This window comes from Podarcis filfolensis (genome assembly GCF_964270895.1).
Source record: "Podarcis filfolensis genome assembly, chromosome: 9".
Taxonomy (NCBI): domain Eukaryota; kingdom Metazoa; phylum Chordata; class Lepidosauria; order Squamata; family Lacertidae; genus Podarcis; species Podarcis filfolensis.
The window spans coordinates 41,254,666-41,276,250 of NC_139610.1; the positions used below are offsets into that span (position 1 = coordinate 41,254,666).

At 43.3% G+C, this 21,585-nt stretch overlaps 2 protein-coding genes across 8 annotated transcripts in view; both read right to left on the reverse strand.

Annotated features, from left to right (window-relative positions):
* LOC310770498 (uncharacterized protein C4orf51 homolog) overlaps positions 1-7,215 on the reverse strand; it is a 35,907-nt gene extending 28,692 nt beyond the window's left edge. For 2 of the 5 annotated variants that reach the window (XM_083631397.1, XM_083631396.1), the window contains exons 1-2: positions 6,281-7,215; positions 1,046-1,122 (exon numbers count right to left, since the gene is read on the reverse strand). In XM_083631397.1, coding sequence (XP_083487523.1) covers positions 1,046-1,122; positions 6,281-6,519 — 316 coding nt within the window. In that variant the 5' untranslated portion in view covers positions 6,520-7,215. The other 3 variants (XM_083631395.1, XM_083631394.1, XM_083631398.1) reach the window with 3 other exon arrangements.
* Positions 7,216-9,004: 1,789 nt separating this feature from the next.
* Positions 9,005-17,528, reverse strand: MMAA (metabolism of cobalamin associated A). 3 transcript variants are annotated; one of them, XM_083631262.1, is made up of 7 exons: positions 17,418-17,528; positions 14,766-15,234; positions 13,037-13,159; positions 12,260-12,430; positions 11,278-11,363; positions 10,208-10,357; positions 9,005-9,376 (listed from the first exon to the last, which is right to left on the reverse strand). In XM_083631262.1, the coding sequence occupies exons 2-7, from the start codon at positions 15,196-15,198 to the stop codon at positions 9,089-9,091; spliced, it is 1,251 nt and encodes a 416-aa protein (XP_083487388.1). In that variant the 5' UTR covers positions 15,199-15,234; positions 17,418-17,528; the 3' UTR covers positions 9,005-9,088. The 3 variants fall into 3 exon arrangements, with proteins under 3 accessions (XP_083487388.1, XP_083487389.1, XP_083487387.1); XM_083631263.1 differs by lacking the exon at positions 17,418-17,528 and adding an exon at positions 17,276-17,400; XM_083631261.1 differs by lacking the exon at positions 17,418-17,528 and adding an exon at positions 15,914-15,979.
* Between the last annotated feature and the right edge of the window lie 4,057 nt (positions 17,529-21,585).

A 21,585-nucleotide genomic window follows, 5' to 3' on the forward strand; every position in this document is an offset into this window, starting at 1 on the left:
TCTACTTACAATCCCATATGAATAACAAGTAAGAGTGTCACCTCTAAATGCATCCTTGCAGTCCACCTAGCAGTTCGAAAGCACAATTAAGTGCAAGTAGATAAATAGGTACCGCTTTCTAGTGGGAAGGTAAACGGCGTTCCGTGTGCTGCTCTGGTGCCGGTTCGCCAGAGCAGCTTCGTCACGCTGGCCACGTGACCCGGAAGTGTCTGCGGACAGCGCTGGCTCCCGGCCTCTAGAGTGAGATGAGCGCACAACCCTAGAGTCTGTCAAGACTGGCCCGTACGGGCAGGGGTACCTTTACCTTTACCTTTAGTCAATAAATAGCTGGGTGTGCATCTGAGAGCTTCCAATCTCTGTTTAGCATGAATTTCAATGGGCAGCCTTGGATAAGAAACATTTCCTCAGTCTAATGTCCCTCACAAGGCTGTTGTGACGTGAGAGTGAAAACCTTCCATGTGCCGCACATTAATGCGACGGGGACAGATAGCTCTGTGAACAGAGCTTTCCAAGTTACTCTGCTGAATTAGATTCTGGCTGGTTTTGGAATGAGCATTGCTCTATGGCACCATCTAGAGGTTGCCTGCCAGCACAGCATACCACAGCTGCTGCCAGCTGTATACACTGCTATCCAACATATTTATACAGTGGTACCTCGGGTTAAGTACTTAATTTGTTCCGGAGGTCCGTTCTTAACCTGAAACTGTTCTTAACCTGAAGCACCACTTTAGCCTATGGGGGCCTCCTGCTGCCACTGCACCGCCGGAACCCGATTTCTGTTCTTATCCTGAAGCAAAGTTCTTAGCTCAAGGTACTATTTCTGGGTTAGCGGAGTGTGTAACCTGAAGCGTGTGTAACCCAAGGTACCACTGTATCTCCCTTCATATTTCTCTTATGTGTCCAGCTGTTTACAAAGACTTCTCTCGCCCAGAAAGTTTCTTCTTGGTTTTCCCGGCTGCAGCGTGAATTGATGTTTTAAAGCCGATTACAACCCCCCCCCCTCATTTGCTACAAAATCATAGGAGTCACGCCTCTTTCTTTTTACCCTTGTCAGTTGTCGCACCATGTTTAGGATTGCCGTAGTTTCCAGAAAGATAATGAAGCCGGTTTATCAAAAACACTCTGGAAAAAACACAAAAGGAGATATGAACTCATGTAGAAATTACTGGAAGGAAGAGTAAGAAGTGAACTCTACATAAGGGTTAGGCATTTGAGTACGATGTTTTTTATTAATTTTATCCAATTTATATTGTGTCCTTCCCCCTGAAGAAGCCGAGGGAGCCAATAATGAAACCATTCTAAAAAATGTTCTCTCAAGCAGAGATCTCAGGGTTGCCATGACCAGTGTCCTTCAGACCTTAAATGAATGGATAAACCAAAATATTTTTAAAATCCTCCTGAAAGTCAGTGATGAGGGAGACAGACATACTTCACCAGGGATGGCAGTCCACAAACAGCCACCAAAAAGGCCTTGTCACAGGTCAACCAGACAGCACGCCATGGACATACAGCCAAGAAGGCCTCACCTGCTGATCGTAGGGTCCGAGATAGCTGGTTTTGGGGGAAGGCATACTTTTAGGTACTCGGGTCCCAACAAGCTATTAAAGGCTTTATATACTAGTACTAGCACCATAAATTAGGCCCAGAAGCTCACTGACAGGGCCAAGGCAAGACATTTTGCTGCCTGAGGTAAAGTTGGAAATGACCCCAACAAATCAAGGTGTCTATAGTACCCAACACCAGCCAGGTTATTTTGGTACCTGAGGCAGAAAATCTCACCATGCAACTCTCCATACCCTGGAAGTAATTATATAATAATAGTAAATTATGTAGATACCTTTACATTTAGCTGCCCTTTCATGACACCCACGATCGGCTGCCTCACTTTGCCTAGTTATATGGCAGTTATAGCTACCTAAGCAAGTCACACTTTCTGAAACCCTACACACTATGAAACACAGCCAGCCCTCAAAATTCAGACTTCTGTTAATTTTGCAATGCCGTTCTGCATGCAAACAATGTGTACACATATGATCATACACAATGTGCACACAAATGCCTTTATTACCGGAGATAACATACTGAAATACATTATATGAAGCAAAACTGTGTATATGAAATAAAACTGCATACAAAATTGTGATATTGGGAAGTATTGGCACTGATAGGCCTACAAATTGTCATGGGGATTTTTAAAAATTTGCAAACTGATGAGAAAATGTAGAGAACTGAGTTTAAGACTGGAAGAACAAAAAACCAAAATTGTCAGATTCACCCACTTACAGGCTGAAGGACAGATATAGGACACCACAGGATAACAGAGGCATTCACATCCTACTTTCTCTGCAAGAGTATTTCTTAACTTGTGAACAGGCAAGAGAACAGAACACTCCAGAACAGAGCAACAGCCCTGTTTGAATGACAGAAGAACCACATTGGAGGCTAAGCTGGAAGGAGGAAAATCCAGACTGACATCTGAAGGGCTTGAAAATACATAAAATCGCTAACCCTGAAGACATGATGGATTGGATAATGTGCAGTCTGGATGCTTGCCAGATCAATATTTAAAATGCAAGAAATGCTGTGAAGAGCTACAGCAACAGAAAAGGCATTACCATCAATTCAGAAGTAGTTTCACTCCCTCACCTTTCCCACAAATTATGCCCAGCCAAGGAACATAATTTGCTGCTTGGAGTTCCCCCTGACCTGTGGAATGGTAGTATAATATCTGTTTGTCTGGCTATGAGTAATATTAATGGAGGGCTTCTAGAGGGTGGGCAAGGAGGGCAAGGTATATATGGAGTTCACCGCAGCTTGAGATACTTTTAACTAGAGCAGTCGGCTACAAGGGGCAGGGCGTCACTGCTGCTCCATTGCAGCAGTAACATCCATTCCTATTTATCTTAAAAGCTTATAGAGGCAGTTTATAGAGGAGCGGTGAATTCTGTGCACACACACACACTCCCTCTGGTCACACCCTTCCAATACAGGGGTTTTTCTTAGGTTTGGAAGGATCGGTATGGCTACAGTGCTGTGCCATCACAGAGGTCTGTGAAACTATAGTGTTCCAAAATTAAGGAAACTTAACTATGTACAACAGGAGTGTTTATAGTGGCAGACCCTCTCAGAGGTCCAGAGGCCAGGACCACTTCTGAAACCCCTGCGGCCGTAATAAAGGTAAAAAAATGATAAGCACAGAGAAACAAAATAATGCACCCCAAAACAAGAGTGGTTTGTTTCTATATTCAGGTTGGATTATATTGTGCTTGGGGTCCCTTTCTACTCTACAATTCTATTATTAGACTGTCTCGCCGGAGTGGTGCATGCTTCATTTAACACCGGTCCTGAAAGATCTTCATTGGCTCCCAGTACGTTTCCGAGCACAGTTCAAAGTGTTGGTGCTGACCTTTAAAGCCCTAAACGGCCTCAGCCCAGTATACCTGAAGGAGCATCTCCACCCCCATCGTTCAGCCCAGACAGTGAGGTCCAGCACCAAAGGACTTCTGGCGGTTCCCTCACTGTGACATGTGAGGTTTCAGGGAACCAGGCACAGGGCCTTCTCGGTAGCGGCATCCACCCTCTGGAACGCCCTCCCATCAGATGTCAAGGAAATAAACAACTATCTGGCTTTTAGAAGGCATCTGAAGGCAGCCCTGTATCGGGAAATTTTTTATGCCTAATGTTCTACATCTTTTTATGTGCTGTAAGCCGCCCAGAGTGGCTGGGGAAACCCAGCCAGATGGGTGGGGTATAAATATTATTATTATTATTATTATTATTATTATTATTATTATTATTATTATTATTTCTATGATCTGACTGGAGGTTCTACATCCCTGCCTTCAAAACGTACATCACCTGGTTTCCTGACGTGTCAGATTGAAAGCTATTTAAAAAATTATCCCAAGCTATGGTGGTCTGTTGTTTGATCTGACCATGGTGCTCTTTCAGTTTGTAATTATTTGCCTTGCTTTGATCACTGCCATCTTTCTTTTACAATCAGGAGAGCCATTCTGAGAATTTCTAATGAAGAGAAGGATATCTAAATAAAACAAATGACTCTACACTGAAACAGTGGAATTGTACAGAAAGGGCAAATACCAAGTGACCAGCCCTCAGGCAGGTGCAGGGCTGTTATGGAGAACGTTCCTCACAGGAGCTGCCTCTCCTACATGACTCTCTTATACAAGCATTTCCAGAGCAGCATTGGATCCAGGCAGCTGCAATGCCACACTCATAACATACGAATCAGGCCTGTTTTCTCCCTTGTGCCATTTCAGGATTTGCTAATGGTCTGTATGGGACAGAAGTTTAGCTTACAGGAACTATGATGCTATAGGCTGCCACAATTGAGACCCCAAGCTCCTCTATGTGTCTGTTTAAACCGTATTTTCGCTGATGGGCACAACTCCTATTTTCTGATCTGTCATATAGCAAATATGAGCAGCTGTTTTTCATTATAAGATGAAATTTGGCATAAACAATGAGATCATTTTCTCCTGACAGCATGTACATAAAATTTAAAAAACAACAACAACACACACACACAGAATTAACTCTATTCTTACTAACAAGAAAAGATATCAAAGCACGACTCTTAAGCTGACCACCCAGGATCTTCCAAGATTTGAGGATTGCTTCACTGCTTGCTTGTTTAAATATATTCCACAACTGCTAGATTTGTTATTATAAGCATAAGATGCACTGCAAGTTTTTCTACCATCTATCATTAACTATAAATGATGCACACAATTTTCTCAAGGCCTTCTCATTATACAGTTGGTGCCATTCCATTAACCATCTCTTCCCGCATTACTACTTGCACACAATTACTTTAGACACAAGACCATAAGCAGCAAGTGAGAACCCTTTCAAATACTTACAGATTTTTGCAATGCACATGAATGCACATAATTCAAATCTGCAGAAAAAGCTCCTGCTGTTGGATGACATTTTTTTTACCACCCTTGATTTGTGCTTTTTGCAAAGCGTTAAACTGGTTAGGCTTGATGGTCAGTCTTGGATAGTAGAATGAAGGACCACTAGCTAGTATGGGCACACTCAGGATGTGCATGCATGCTCTCTTGGTACTTAAGTCAACAGAAGAGAATCAACAAATTAGAAGCTGGGGACAACCACAAAAGGAAACGCCTACTGGGATGAATGGGAGAGATTAAAGTTGCTTCTCATATACAGATTCAAATGTTTGTAGGTCTAATTCAAATGGGGAAAAGGTTGATTAACAGCCAAATAATGCTCAAATGGGGACAGGACAGGCCTGTTGTTTTTTTACCAAACCTGCTAATGTTCAGGATCTGGGATGAAAGCTTTCAAGTTACACATAATTCTTCAGTGCAAGATGAAAGCTGGACAAAACAAAAATAGGATTTAAAATAAAAACTGCCACAGATCTGTGCTATTCCAGTGAATCTGAGAGCCTCAAATACAATCACTAGGTTGAAGAAAAACTATATTCTAGTGATATATGGCAAACACAAACATTTTCAACAAATTAACAAGATGTGGCCAAGACAAGTAAAATGCTGCCTCAAGCATCCATTTGAACATCATCAAAAATTGACTCACTGACACCTAACAATATAACACTGACTCATAAACTTTCACCCGATATTCTTAAGCCTCGAATGACAAATAAGACCTTGTTAGCTGTATGATGTTAATCCATATTTATCTCACTGACGTTAAATCGTTTTGTGAGGTAATGTGCTTTGTATCTCAGCAACCAACCAGCTGTTTTTCAGGACGTGTATCTAAGAGTTCCATGTTTGCTTTCAGGCAGCACTAATTGGATCAAGAGCTGTATAGCAAGGAGCACAAATTCAGGACAAACAAACAACCAAACAAACATGTCAAAAGGAGGGATATCGAAGCCCAAGGTTAGTTGCTCATCCTTTCCACACCCTTCTAGATTTAGCTACCTGCCTGATGAGAGCATTTTTGCTTTCTTTACACACACACACACAGTGGTTAGGCCCAACTATTAGGGTGTCAAAGGCCAGTGTCATGACAGCCAGTTTTGTGCATGAAATCTTTGGCTTGAAGTTTTACGGACGATCACTTTTACCAGTGCCAGTCCAAGACTTTTTTCGGCCTGAGTACCACCCCTTTAAAAGGGAACAAGTCCCATTCAACTTAGCAGGATTTACTTGTGAGTAGACACGCAGAAGATGGCACTGTCAATACGATTCTTGCCTTCATCTTCTTCCCCCTGCCCTTTCTTCATGGGCCAGCTTTGACCTCCCTGTAAGAAAATGCTTACTCTGGAGGGTGAGGCTTGTGGATCCTGGTAGGAGAGGAGGGGGTAACGTGGCAATATGCAGAGCCATCCAGCTTTTTATTTCCATAAGCCCCAGAATAGGTGGTGGAGCAGCTGGCGTCTTCTTGCGTGTGCTGTTCCCAGGCTCGGCCTGCATGGCGTTTGATCTCTTCAAAAGCTTCAGAAGAAAGAGGGCTGAAGGGCAGCGTCAGCCCAGGAGCCAAGAACACATACTTGGCCATGCGGAGGCCTCCTTCAAAGCCAAACTGCAATATTACGTAACTTTTAAGCAATTCTTTCTCCCTGCTGGTGTCAGTAACTTCACTTGCTTGTGTGGCCCGGCCTACTTAGAGGAAGTGAGGGGGGGCGGAGAGAAAGGCCTTGCTCTTGTTCATAAAGGTTGCTAAGCAACAGGTCCTGGAATCAGAAGCACTGTGTACATCAGATTAAAAAAAAAAAAAGGCAGAGGGGCAAAAGAGTTTCAAAGAATAACCGATATTCAGCACAGGCTTCAGAGAGCGTGTTGACCTGCTCACAAGGAAATGTGAATAGGATCGTGCTCTAAAGCCCACCATGTTCAATGGCGCTGGGGGTTTCTTTGTCGCTGACTCCCCGTTTTACCACCTCCTCAGATATAGTGTCTTCCACTCCCTGCAGGTAGTTAATTTGCAATTGCCACTGCTCCTAGCTCCCTCCTCACTATCACCAGTTTGGATTGGGCTCCCCGCTTTAGCCCCTAAGGCAGGAGCGGAGGAATGTCTGGCTTATGGGTTGGGTTTGGGCCCACATGCTGCCATCCTGTCCCCTGTCCCTTCTCACACAGCAATTCAGCACAGGGGGAACATTTCCCATTGGATAGCTGGCATAGCTCAGTTGATGGGAGCACGAGACTCTTAAGCTCAGGGTTGTGGGTTCGAGTTCCACACTGTGCAAAAGATTCCAGGGGGCTGGACTAGATGACCGTTGGGAACCTTCCAGCTCTATGATAACAGTAAGAGCTTCCAATTTGCTGGAGGTTTATTTTCCCTAGCAGCTGTGGAAAAATACGATGAATGAATACTCCCTTTTGCTGTGTGGGATGTTGGGGGGTTAGAGGGGGGGAAGGAGTATGTGTGAAAGATAAAAAGTGTTGGTGGTGATGATTTTGACACCATCTCTATCCTTAGTCTTCTTTCCTTCCCTCCACCAAACAGCGGCTTCTCAGACACTGGATTAAAGACAGCACACAACTTTGGTTTTACTAAACCATCCTTTTCCATCCAGTCCCAAAAGGAAAGAAAAAAATGGGTTGCTTTTCAACAGATATTATCTGGTTACATTTTCACAAAAGTGTTCTACTGTACCACTACTGTAAAAAAATAAAAATAAACGAACCAAACATTTAATAACATGGTTGTGCTTTTTGGGGTTTTTTGAGAATGGCCTTGTTTACTTTAGTACAGCATGGAAAACAAGAGTACAAAATGAAAATAAACATGCAAAGCAAGATGGGAGGTGAAAGAACACGAGCAAAGGATTAGAAAGGAAGAGAGTGTATGTGGCAGCACTACAGAAATAAGGAAGCAATACGCAGGAGGGCTAGACGTATTAAAGGCTACCCCAGCTTGTGTTACAGGAAGTAATGGATTTAGAAAGGTCCAGTGTAGATTAGATATAGCCGGGAGTGGAGGGAGAGGAACTTCCTTATAAGAGCAACACTGACAATATAACAGCCAAACAATGGATCGTTCAAGCTCCTGAACTTGAAGGAGAAAAATGAGTTTTTATGGAATGCAGTGCAGTAGCTAGCAGTTAACTATCAGGAAAATCATGTGCTTTAGAGCTTGTTATTTTATCCCAGTTGAAGATCATCACTAGCTTGCATTGTTTGAGGTTCTTCTCCATGGTCTTTGTACTAAGTCTCCTTTTTTATAACTAAACTGAGGCACTGAAGCCTTGGTTCTTGGCACTAAAATACATCAGCAGGAACAACAGTAATACTAGCCTGAAGAATCAGGGTCAGCATGCATGCAGCATAAGTAGACTGATCTTATGCATGCTTACTCCGCAGGAGCAACCTTTGCTATCAGTGAGGCACGTTCTCAAATATACAGGTATAGGATTGCAACCTAAGCATGAATGAAGACCTACATGCTCACCCTCATGACACAAATGGACCCTGTGCATGCCATCTGGGGCAGAAGGAATTGAGGTTCATGGGTTTGCAACACACTGGTGCAACAGTAGTTACTCATCATCATGCTGCTGTAACAGATCTTAGGGTGAAACTCAAGGACTAACATGGTTGTACAATAAGTTGGCTTGCAAAAAGCATTATGTCCCTGTTATGCACACAAAGATTCGCCATCCTCTTTTAATCCATATTATCTCTGAGTTGCTGTATAAACAGAATTAAGGACTTCTAAATTAAACTTATTAAAAATAAACCAATGTCTAATTCACTCTTACCCTTTTAATGGTACATTGTAATTAATAAAGTTCAAGCAGTTGGAAGTTTCGACCAATGAAGATGATTGGGCAAGTGCTGATAACTGAGGCAAATATTAAGACATGACTGTGCTCACTGCTGATATTCTCCCTAGCACCCCCTGCAGATTAGAAAGAAATCTGAACTGACAGCAAAGCACTTGTGTACCATTACAACTGCATACCTTTAAACATGCTGTAAATAAAAAGGATCGTCTTCCATTTACAGAACATTTTTGTTACCAGGTAAAAGTGTGCAGATTCACTGAAGTAGAACAATTTATGCCTTAGGAAACTGTTTGTACAGGTAATTGGTGAAAACCAGGTCATGCACAAAGGTGAATGTTAAGATCTTTCTTTAAAAGCTTTGAGCAATAGATCTGCAGCCAGCCCTGGAGAGAGAATTCCACTGACAACCTTTTCTTCCAGAAGTGGAATCTGATCTCTCACTGCCAAGTGACTCCGGAAATGATCCAGCATACTTTCTTGGATTACATTCCACATCCATACTTTTTGCTGTCTCCTTCGTTTGGTCATCAACTCGCTGCTTGTAAGCATGAGGTCTCGGAATTCTGTCATCTTATCCCATATGTCAGAGATGCCTTCTCCAGTTTTGGCAGAGATTCGTATTACCTATCGGATTGAGAAGGTTTTTTTCAAGATGCAGGACAAATTAAGGCTATTAGTATTGACCTAAACATTAGTCCTTAGTAACTTATATTCTATAAAACCAGATTCAAACCGCAACAGGCAAGAGCTGCCTTTAAACAAAGAACCTGAAAATCCGAAACTGAATGCTGTACATCTAAGCAAGTTTTTATGCTAAGGAACTAATCTTGGGCAGGCCAATGTAGACAAGCTAGTTAACCGATAGAGTAGCTTTGTATGGTCCAACACCAAGAAAGTTATGAGCTACTTTTGGATCCAAAACAGGGCTTTAAAGGTCAGCACCAACACTTTGAATTGTGCTTGGAAACATACTAAGAGCCAATTGAGATCTTTTAGGACCGGTGTTATATGGTCCCAGTGACCGCTCCCAGTCACCAGTCTAGCTGCCATATTCTGGATTAGTTGTAGTTTCCAAGTAACCTTCAAAGACATTATCCCTTTGCCTTTTGAAGTAACCTTCAAAAAGCACATCTCCCAAAACCGAACCTTGGAGGGCTCAACTTTCTACATCCCTTCATTGTGAGAATTGTCCTCTGTTCCTGCTCTCTGCTTCTCCTTACTTAGCCAGTTCCTGATGAACAGAAGAACCTCTTACTGCATGACTGCTAAGCTTACACAGGTGCCTTTGTTGCAGTACCAAATGTGGAAGAAAACTTTGGTACTTGAAGAACCAGGCAGTTTAAGCTAGTACTCTGCCTAGTGTAGTAATTTCTATAGCCTTATCTTTCCTCACCTGTGTCTCGTATTTTTTCCTGGCTGAAAAGAAGAGGAAAGGGTTATTTTGCATGTACCAACCTTTGGGCTCCAAACCTTTGAGCGCTTACGGAGTAATTTCAGAGCACTGATGTATTCTGCTTGAATTCTCCGTGCCGGTACAACTAGATCTCCGTCAGCTTTGGTTACAGCAACAAGATCAGCCATCTCAATTATACCTCGCTTGATACCCTGAACAGAACAAGGAAAGAAACAGAAATCTCAGAGACACTGTCTATAACCAATTAATATCTCCCTCAAATACCCAAAGATCATTTTTAAAACAGAACAACTAGACTTTTAATTGACATTTCCAGTAACGCCCTGAGGACTAGATAAATGAAGAGCCTTCACAAGCTTTTAAAAGGATTCCCTGATTGTTTAGGCCACTAAGTTCACATGTGAAACATTCACACATGCAGGTGTATATAAACATCTGATGGTAAAAGAATTAATTCTAATGCATGCTAGCAAAGGTTTCCAAAAGCAGAAGTAGAGTTATCATTTTAAAGCCATTATAGGATTTCAACCTTGCCAGACAGAAATAGCTCTTAGCCTGAGATGCACTCCTATAAAATGAGATCAAGAGTTTCATGTCTTTGCAGGTTTGTTCAGAGGACAAGCAAAATAAAATTGGAAAGCACTCTGTCTCCTAAGCATACACAAAAACATTACAGTGGAACCTCAGGTTAAGAACTTAATTCGTTCTGGAGGTCAGTTCTTAACCTGAAACTGTTCTTAACCTTAACCACTTTAGCTAATGAGGCCTCCTGCTGCTGCCGCGCCGCCACCGTGCGATTTCTGTTCTCATCCTGAATCAAAGTTCTTAACCCGAGGTACTATTTTTGGGTTAGCAGAGTTTGTAACCTGAAGCATCTGTAACCTGAAGTGTCTGTAACCCGAGGTACCACTGTAATAAAAATAATGAACTATTGCCCATTTGTATTATAACAGCTTTTTAGGAGGCATAAGGATTGCTAGCAAAAACCGGTTATGTCAAAATTCAAAAATGTTTTGCTGGTCAGTTCTGGTAGCTCAGGATGACTCAGGAAGACCTCCTACAGTTATGATCTATATGAAGTTCAGACTTCTGCCAAATGTAGCATTATTACCTGCAGCTCATCACCTCCTGCTGGTGGCAGTAGCAATACAAACATATCAACCATATCAGCAACAGCAAACTCTGACTGACCCACACCTGAGGATCAAGAGCAGAAATTGACCAGTCACTTTGGAGATACAATGACAAATAATAATAATAATAATGATACCAGGGTACGATACTACCAGAGGAGGGAAGGAGGGAACCTGAGAGACTTCAACAACCGAGGCTTATGAGAGTAGCAGTAAAACAAATGTTTGCATGCAAATCCTAAAAGTTCAAGCAAATTAAGGAATGGGAATAAGTCAATCCACATTATGGAGCTGGGCTGTATTAAATCCCTTCTTGCCTAGGCTGAGTAATTATCGTCCCCTGGGGGATATTCTTCCTGAAGAGTTGTACATACAGGCTCAGTTGCACTGCACTGTATTGATGGAACACCATGGTTGCAGTTTTTCTAGCAATATTTTATCAAAGGGGTGAGGAACCTCTGACCCACATGCCTAATTAGGCCTGCCAGGCCTCCCCATTTGCCCTGCAAGGCAGTTTCAGCCAAGCCACACTGACCTGCCCTACACCTGACACAATATACGATGTCAGGTGTGAGGCAGGTAAAAGTGGGGTTGGATAAAAGGGGGTTTGCAGAGACTGCTAATCAGTGGTACCTGAAAAGCCCTTTGCGCAGCTTTTCTCAAGGGCCAACTATCAGCTGATTATCAGCTGGTGCTTGAAATGATCACCTGATGACACTGCGATACCACCCAGTTGTCAAAATTGGCCTGCAATGTGTGAAGATGATATGACCCACTGACCAGATTCAGTTCCCCACCCATTTTATCACAAAGTAGCACTGAATCCGCTGCACCTACGACTTGGGTTGTCTCTCTCTTCTTGGCCCAGCAGGCCACAATGCAAAGCAGAACTACCGAGCTGTGTCACCATGGAAGAAGCCATGCTTCAGGCTGCATAGAATGGAATGACATTTCACTGACCTACTGTTTCTACAAGAACTATGTCATAGCCTCCTCCTTCACACAGCAGAATGGCTTCATTTGTGGTCCGCGTTACACCTCCTAGCGTTCCTCTGGTTGGAGAGGGCCTGATGTAAGCATTCATATCTCTCGACAACTCAGTCATTCGCGTCTTATCACCCAAAAGTGAGCCTAAAGCATTGAACAAAAGAAAGAAAAGGGGGGAAGAGTTTCATAGCAGTCTAGCCATTCAAAACCTTTACCCATGTCTCCATTAAATGCAGACTTATTCTTTGATGAGAACTAGGCTGCAGAGAACAGTCCTTCAAAGAGAGATATTGTGTGCTAAGTTCCTCCACCCCGTTTTGGGTGATTTCCGCCTCCCAGGGGCCCTTGTACCACATTGCAGACTGTCCACAAAGCGCGCCCCCCCAAGCCCTACTTTTTCAGGAGAGCAGGAAGCTGCAGGGGGGAGGGATCGGAAAGTTTTCTTCTGTTACCTTCCTTCCGTTCATGGTCTTTAGAATAAAAGCCAGCATCCATAATACTGTCAATTAATCTTATTCTGCTTTCCACCTTTGTTACGACTGTTGCTGAGCTATCAAGATGAGGCAAGTCACATAATTAAAGAACCAGTAACTGACAGAGCAAAACCAACCCACTCAGATGTAAAGCCCCACCATTTTCCATAGCGCTTTCTCCCAGGTAAGCCTACACAGGCTTGCCGCCCAATCTATGTCCCTACAACTGGCAAGGAAAGAGGCATGAGAGATAAGTAATGCATTCACACATACTCACCACCACTGGTGCTAGAAGATGGGTCCACTGCCAAGACAGACACTTTGTGTCCTCTTTCAGTGAGCATTTTCCCAAAGCATTCAATAAACGTTGATTTCCCAGCACCAGGAGGTCCAGACAATCCTAAGTAGGAATATAAAGATCCTTTGTTCTAACGCGCAATCACAACTCTGAGTGCAAGTCTGTCTCCTTACTATGAACATGGCCTAATAATAATAATAATAATAATAATAATAATTTATTATTTATACCCTGCCCATCTGGCTAGGTTTCCCCAGCCACTCTGGGCAGCTCCCAACAGATTAAAAACAGAATAAAACATCAAATATTAAAAACTTCTCTAAACAGGCCTGCCTTCAGATGTCTTCTAAAAGTGAGATAGTTGTTTATTTCTTTGACATCTGATGGGAGGGCATTTCACAGGGTGGGTGCCACCACCAAGAAGGCCCTCTGCCTAGTTCCCTGTAACCTCACTTCTCACAGTGAGGGAACCACCAGAAGGCCCTCGGAGCTGGACCTCGGTGTCCAGGCAGAACGTTAGGGGTGGAGAAGCACCTTCAGGTATACTGGGCCAAGGCTGTTTAGGACTTTAAAGGTCAGCACCAACACTTTGAATTGTGCTTGGAAACGTACCGGGAGCCAATGTAGGTCTTTCCGGACCGGTGTTATATGGTCTCAGCGGCCACTCCCAGTCACCAGTCTAGCTGCCACATTCTGGATTAGTTGTAGTTTCCGGGTCACAATGCTTTTTTGGTGAGGACCTCCTGGAGGGACCACCAGTGCTTACAGAGCTTCAGTAGGCAATGAGCAAGGGAGGAGTCTTCACTGTGGTGGCACCTCCTTCCCTCAAGCTTAGGCAGGCGCCATTATTGTTGAGAGACTGGCAACTCCTGAGGCCTCTATGGACATCTTATTCGAGTATGGGATTTAATTTATTCATTTCCAATTTCAGTTGCATGTAGCTTGTACTATATTGCATTATGCTTTTATTATTGTACTTGGCTTTTAAAAATTTTGTACGCCACATTGAGACTGATGTGAAAAGTAGTATAAGAATGTCCCAATACATAAAATAAAAATCCTGAAAAGAAACCTTCCTAAACCCAGATAATGTATCAGAGATACCAATAATCTCTGCTTCACTCTCAATTCTTGACCACAACTCTTCCCTCCAAAGTTATAAATTTTCTCATAATTTTGTTATTGGACAACATACATGCCATGGTTCGCTTTTTAAAGAAAATTCACATTCCACATGGTAACTTCCATCTCTAGAAGGAATCACTTAACTCTTCCCATAGCAGCCCACCTTCTGATTTGTTGACTATTGTTCCTAACCTACAAGAAAGGAATGTCATATACAAGCATGTTTCTTACCGGTTAAGTAAATTATTTTGCTCCAATTAAAAACAACAGCTGATGCACTGTGCTGGCAGAATATTCATAAGAAAATGAGACAGTTCATAGGGAGCAATTTTAGTGACATGTTAAAAGTAATGGGACTTTGGGGATGACATTCACTGAACTAAACATATTCCATAGGGGACAAGCTTTATAACAGAGGCATTCAGCAACGCATAGTTAGTGTGACATATCACAACCAATCATAAGCTAATAGGTTACAATTCCTTTTAATTTTAGAATTAATTAAACTATTTCTTTAACTGACAAGTGAAGACACATTAAATCATCAAAACAGCAATAACTGCACAAACAAAAGAGAACTGACCCACTCTAAAGGCTAGTGGCTTTCCGTTATTTAACTGCTCTTGTTCTCTGTGGTAGGATAGTACCTTCTGAAGGAGCACCTGTGCAATCTCCTTCTTCCTGCTGTGTGTGGATTCTACGAGAGTAATGGCTTCTGCCAGGCAGGCCCTGTGTCCTTGAATTAATCCATTGTACAATTTGTCTAGAAGTCTCTGTTCCTGGTCAGAGAGCTCTCGTGTCTGATGTTCCAACACTGCTGGATAACAGAGCCCAGTGTTCAAGCCCTTTGAAGATATCATCCTCCTTGAACAACACTCTTGTAATGAATTCAGCTGTTGGGCACATGAAGAAACAGATACAGGGCTGGACCTCCAGCAGAAACCGTCAAGACTATTAGGAAACCTTCTCTGAAGAAAACAGAGTGGAAATCGCAGCAGCAGTGATGATCCATTCATTTTGTCTTGATTCAGAGAAATCCGTTTTTTGGAAGCCTAATAGGAGAAGAAAAATGCTTGGTAATTCCACATTTTTAAAGTGTATTCATGAAGTGTATTTGAAGCAGCGAAGAGGTACGTAGGGAAAAGGTTCAACACCCCCTTGGCTTCTAACTCTACATAATATACTCAGACCCTTAAAGAAGACAAATATCAGGAAAACCTTAGTGGCGGAGATTTCAATTTTATAACAGTCTTGCCTGGCAGCCGTAAGTGAGAAGGAGTGTGCAGAATCGCATGCAGGCAATAATAATAATAATAATAATAATTTATTATTTATAGCCCACCCATCTGGCTGGGTTTCCCCAGCCACTCTGGGCGGCTTCCACAGAGACCAAAAATACACTAAAATGTCACACGTTAAAAACTTCTCTGAACAGGGCTGCCTTAAGATGTCTTCTGAATGTCAGGCAGTTGTTTATCGCATTGACATCTGATGGGAGGGCGTTCCACAGGGCGGGTGCCACTACCGAGAAGGCCCTCTGCCTGGTTCCCTGTAGCTGGCAAGTGGGTGGGCTGGCAGAAGAGTACTCTGTCCCTTCTCTGTGCCCAGCAAACACAGTAGGCTGCTAGAGGAGAGAATGAGTTCGCCTTCCTCTTATGCCAGCCCCCAGTAGGCTAGAAATTTTTGAGTTTATTTACTAGGCTGTTTTATAATGGTTAAGTTTTTACTTACAATTTCTACCAACCTAATACACACTCTGTGAACTTCACCTCCCCACATCCAGCACTTACTCTCAACCTGCAGATTTTCCAAATCATACAAATTCTCCCTCAATTTCTGATCTACTAGCAACTGAGGACAAAACTAAATGAAACCTGGTTCTCTAAACTGAATATAAGCAAACAAAAAACAAACAAATTGCAGAACAGTAGGAAATGACAAATTAAGTTCTCCACAACATTCCCTAGTAAAGGAACCACAGGTTATTGCCCCTGTTGAGGTGAACTTTAAACTGAAAGTTAATGTACTCTCCATTTGAACAACCCTAACACTCTGGTTGGCCACTCTGAGAAACAGGATACTCAATTAGAGAGGCCTTTAGTCTGATTCAGCAGGGCACTTTATGTTCTCAGAATGACCAACCTGCACACCCATGTTATCTGAACCTAATGGATGCTTCCTATTACATTGTGATATTTGAATTTCTACAATAAAACAGTACTCTTGTGTACACAGAGGGCTCTCTTCCATATTCAGGTATTGTGGGTTTATGTATTAGTCCCACCTCCCTACTCCTATTGATTCTCATATTCCAATGTAGTACTGTAGTACAGTAATTCTTTTTATTTACCACTCAGAAAATGTTTTAGGTCAAAATGCTTACTTGGAAGTAAGCTCTACTGAAATCAAGGGAACATTGCTGAATGAAATCAAGGGAACATTTCTGAATCAACACTTATCAGAATTATAAAACAGACTAAACATTCTAACATACGCAGACACTTATCTTATATTACAAGGCAATCTGACGCACAACACTGACGGTGGTAATTATTTTTTTGAAAGAAAAGTACAGATTAGTAAGGGCTTTATCAGTTAGCCACACTTCTATCCGGCAACATAGACAACTTAAACTTTCTTCTATAACCTACTGTGAGAGATAAAACCAACAGTAAACTAAAATCCACATTTAAGCATTCCAGTTAAATGATATGCTGCCTTCTGAAGTGAAGGAGCCAAGTGACCTTTTAAAAAAACAAACAAAACCTAGGCCCCAAGTAACATTGTTACAGTCCAGCAATATTATAGTTTAATTCTCCGGGGGGGGGGGGTGAGAGGAGGGGAGGAGACCCTCTCTCATATATGTTCTCCCAAATTATGTCACGCTGACCACTTAAATACAGATAACTGGTAATTTATAGCAGCATACACATCCAAGAGCACAACCCTTGTCATGTTTATTTGGGCTCCCGTGGTAAGTGTGCACAGGGTCGCCTCTCAAACCACTGCAAAACCTGTCCCCCCCACCATCCTGCACTGGTTTTATTGCTACCTAAGATGGTTTGCGTTTAAGCACCGTGAAAGGACAGAGACCTGTTTCTAAATAGGCAACGCAAATACAACGCCGCCGGGGTCCACCAAACTGGCTGTCCATGAAACCCAGGCGGACGCGGGTCGACTAGCAAACACGCCCCCGCCCGCACCACAACAAGGAAATGACCCCGCTGCTCCGAACCTTTTCACATCCGGGATACGCCAGAGGACGCAAAGAGGCACGCAACTTGAACCGCAACCTCCTCTAGCCTTGACCCCGCCCTGCCCAGCTGCTCCGTGACTATGTCTGCCAACTGCGCCTGCGTAGAAACCGGGCAGCTGCGGGGGCGGGGCGGGGGCGTTGCAAAGGGAAACTGGAGCCGCTTCCACGCAGGCGCAGTCGAAGGCAGCCATGTCCGTTGGAGTTTGAAAAAAAAGTTTTAGACGGCGGTTGTTGTGTCTGCGGAGAGACCTGAACCTGTCTCTTTCTTACAGCGGGGGCAAGGGCAGTCCTTTCACCTCCTCGCGCAAAGAGTGAAAGCAAAGATCCTTTAGTTTGGTGTGTCTGTTTTTTAATTGCCTTGCAAGTATTTGCTTATTTCATAACGTTTATATATTCCTTGGTTGATGAATAAATAAATACATAAAATGCTGTCAAAGCGGTTCTTCGGGAGGGAGCGACAGAAACGTCCTGCAGCCTCGTAAAAATACCGATCCCTTGTTGTAGGGAGGGTGAAATTCGATATATTTATGCCCATATTTCATGAGAAGGACATAGAGTGGCTTACAACAATCCTGCAGAGTAGTCCAGGGTTGCTATCCACCCCAGCGCCTAGCCAAGCGAGGTCGTCTGGAGCATCTCCACCCCCATCATCCAGCCCAGACACTGTGATCCAGCACCGAGGGCCTTTTGGCGGTTCCCTCCCTGCGAGAAGTGAGGTTACAGGGAACCTGGCAGAGGGCATTCTTGGTGGTGGCGCCCTGTTTAGGGAAGTTTTTAATGTTTGATGGGGTATTGTTTTTGATATTTGGTTGGAAGCCGCCCAGAGTGGCTGGGGAGAACCAGTCAGATGGGTGGGGCATAAATAATAAATTATTATATTGCATCTATTAAAAAACTCTCTGCTCAGAAGAAAGCTGCCCTGAGTTCAGTGGGACTTACTCCCAGGTAAGGATGTGGGGGGCTATAGCAGTTGTTTTCAGCCAGTGTGCCGTGGCACCCTGGGGTTCCTTGAATGAGGGGTGCCACAGGCAACAATGGCCTCTGTCCCTCTTTGCTTCCCTCCCTTCCTCTGATGCCCTCTCGCATCTCTGCCTCCCAAAGGCTTGCATAGCTGTTTGTTTGCAGCCCTGGCTACAAGCTCCGCAGGCGAATGGTGCCTCTGGAACTGACCAGGGGGTGCTGGTTGCCAGCAGAGGCCGCCTCAGAGTAAGCAAGTGGGTGAGGGAGCCCAGCCAGCCAGTCCACCAGCCCTTGCTGTTGGGAATGGACAGACAAGTGGGAGACCAGGAAGGCAAGCAGGCACCATGCTGACCTTTCTTGTGCTTGCCGTGTGCAATGCCTGCCCGGGAGCTGAGTGGCCCCATGCAGGCCCAGAAGCGCCCAAGGTAAGGTGCTGGTCTCATGTTTGGCCATTGGGCCACTAAGATTGGGGGCATCCTCTTCCCAGGCACCTGTGGGGCAGTGTGAGGATGCACCCCTCTCTTTAGATGCAGCTCAGAGACCAGGGGCAGTGGCGGCGGCGGCTGCCCAGAGGACTCCCAAGTAGAGGGGAGAGGCAAGGAGGCTGAGGGAACACTCAAGAGAGTGTGTTCAAAAATGGGTGAGAGGCTGCCAACTCTGCAGGCAAGGGGTGACATAACTGGGTTCATGAGCCCCACAAGGGTGCCGCAGAAAGAATGTAGTCGGTCAAGGGAGCCGTGGACTCAAAAAGGTTGAAAACCTCTGGGCTATAGTGTTTTATCTAGGCAGCCAGGGCTCTTCTGGATGACATTATCTTTTTGCACCAGGTCAGTGAGGACCACTTGTTTTTTTAAAATTCTGCTTAGGTGCCTTTTGGATGTATCTGTAGGTTTCTCCCTCTGTGTCTATTAACTTAGGTCAAATAAGTGTTGTTTATTTTGTATAATACATGGAAGATGGATCTTCCTTGGAAGGTTCTGGACTCTCCTACCTTGGAGGTTTCTAACCGGAGGTTGGATGGTAATCTGTTATGGATAGTTCAGCTGAGTTTCCTACACTGCAGGGGGTTGCACTAGAACGATGACTCCTGAGGTCCTTTCCAGCTCCATGATTCTATGTTCTTCTGCTTCACCAATATTTCATTATGTTCCTATCATTTTATGTAATTGTATTTTGTTTTGTTTTTTTTAAATAAATGTTTATTAGAGTTTTACAGAACATAAAAATCCAACACTACATATACCAACACAGAAAAAAAACCAAAAAACAAAAAAATTCACACATAGTACAGAAAAAGAAAAAAGAAAAAAAAAATCCACTTTTAACTTTCAAGATTTCGTATTCCTCTTTCCTGACCTCCTCACATCTCCCTTTTTTGTGTTCCTCTTTATTCCATCAAATTCAGCAAATTCTAACCCTCTTTCAAATTTCATTTATAATTATAGGCTCCCACTTATTAAGTCTCTAGTTTCCCCTCTTTTTTAACTCCTTTTTTTCCTATCTCCTTTAACCATATCCCAAATGCCATGTTACCTTTACATCCCACATCATTTTAACATTCAAACAATTTACAATGTTTCTGTAGATAATCTTTGAACTTTTTCCAGTCCTCTTCCATCATTTCTTCTCCCAGGTCTCGGATTCTGCCGGTCATTTCTGCCATCTCCATATAGTCTATCACTTGCGTCTGCCATTCTTCCACGGTGGGCAAATCTTGTGTCTTCCAGTATTTGGCGAGAAGTATTCTTGCTGCTGTTGTTGCGTACATAAAAAATGTTCTGTCTTTCTTTGGCACCAATTGGCCGACTATGCCCAATATGTAATTGTATTTTGTATAAATTATAAGATTATAAAACATGTTCTATTTACAAACAAAACATTTAAATAGCTGCCTTTCTACTTGTAGAACGGGGGGCAAGGGTGTAGCCAGGATTTTTGTTAGGGGACAGGCTTTTGTTGGGGGGCAGAACCTCAGATCTGTATTGATTTTTAACACCTATGTGGGGCATAGGAAGGAAACAAGGTCGGAAGGGGGCCACAGTCAGAAAAAGTTTGGGAAAAACTGATCTAGTCCAATTCCCCGCAATGCAAGGAATCTTTTGCCCAACATGGGGCTTGAACCCACAACCCTGAGATTGGGTCTCATCCATTACCAACTGAGCTATTTCAGGTTCTGCAATAGCCCCATATTGTAGCAGCAATGGGGGCAGAAAATATCAATCCCTGTTAATATCTACATATTGTGAATTAGGAAGGGGAGGTTATAAACTAGCTCCTGTTATTATCTCTCTCTGGTGCCAACCCCTAAATGAGGTTGAGGTTCAAAAACCATGGATGGGCAGCTGGTGTCTCCCTATTATTACAGAGCTCTGCAATCCAAGTCTTAGAACATGGAAGGTAAACAGTGGCATGAAGAAGAGGATTAACAATTATGGGGAGGCAACTAAGGTTTCTTCCACATCACTTGTGTATTAAGTGTTCAGTCTGATTTGCTTGGAAGGAGGTTATATGATGCCAGCAGTTTATTGAGCATTCTGATCTGCCAGGAAGTTCTATGATTTCACATCAACCAATTTAGCCCACATTTTCCTTAACCCTGAAAAGTCTATTTGAACTGGAAGCAGTTTTGTTGTGCAAGAGCTCCAGATCCACTCTAATGGCACAGTTGAATCCCACTTACAATATAAAATGGAACTGTCCTAAATTCTAGATCTCATCACCACAGTTTAGAATAATAAGTAAATTTGCACTGATTTCAATCCGGGTGAAAGTAACCACAAATTCCCTAAAGGCATAATTATCAATTTGTCCCTTGACACGGGGACATTCCCAGGGGAACTGAAGGAAGCAGTTTTCTTAAAGAAAACTTCATCAGATCCCTTAGACCTATCCAATTACCGCCCAGTTTCAAATCTTCCATACCTGGGTAAGGTAATTGAGAGAGCGGTTGCTGAACAGCTTGGTAAGTTTCTGGAGGAAACATCGGCATTAGATCCATTTCAGTCCGGTTTCCGTCCTGGTTTTGGGACGGAGACGGCTCTGGTTGCCCTAACAGATGATCTCCGTAGACAACTGGATCGAGGCGGGTCAGGACTGCTGATCCTTTTAGATTTGTCAGCAGCCTTTGACATGGTCGATCATGATCTTCTGGACCACCGTCTCGCAGACGTGGGGATACAGGGCACAG

Excerpts from the sequence above, each read along its gene's own strand:
- MMAA (XM_083631261.1), bottom strand. The coding sequence starts at position 15,961 with ATGTGGGGAGGTGAAGTTCACAGAGTGTGTATTAGGTTGGTAGAAATT. Across the intron at positions 13,160-14,765 it reads GCCACTAGCCTTTAGAGTGG|GATTGTCTGGACCTCCTGGT; the intron begins GTCAGTTCTCTT and ends ATTCCTACTTAG. Across the intron at positions 11,364-12,259 it reads AGTTCTTGTAGAAACAGTAG|GTGTGGGTCAGTCAGAGTTT; the intron begins GTCAGTGAAATG and ends CTTGATCCTCAG.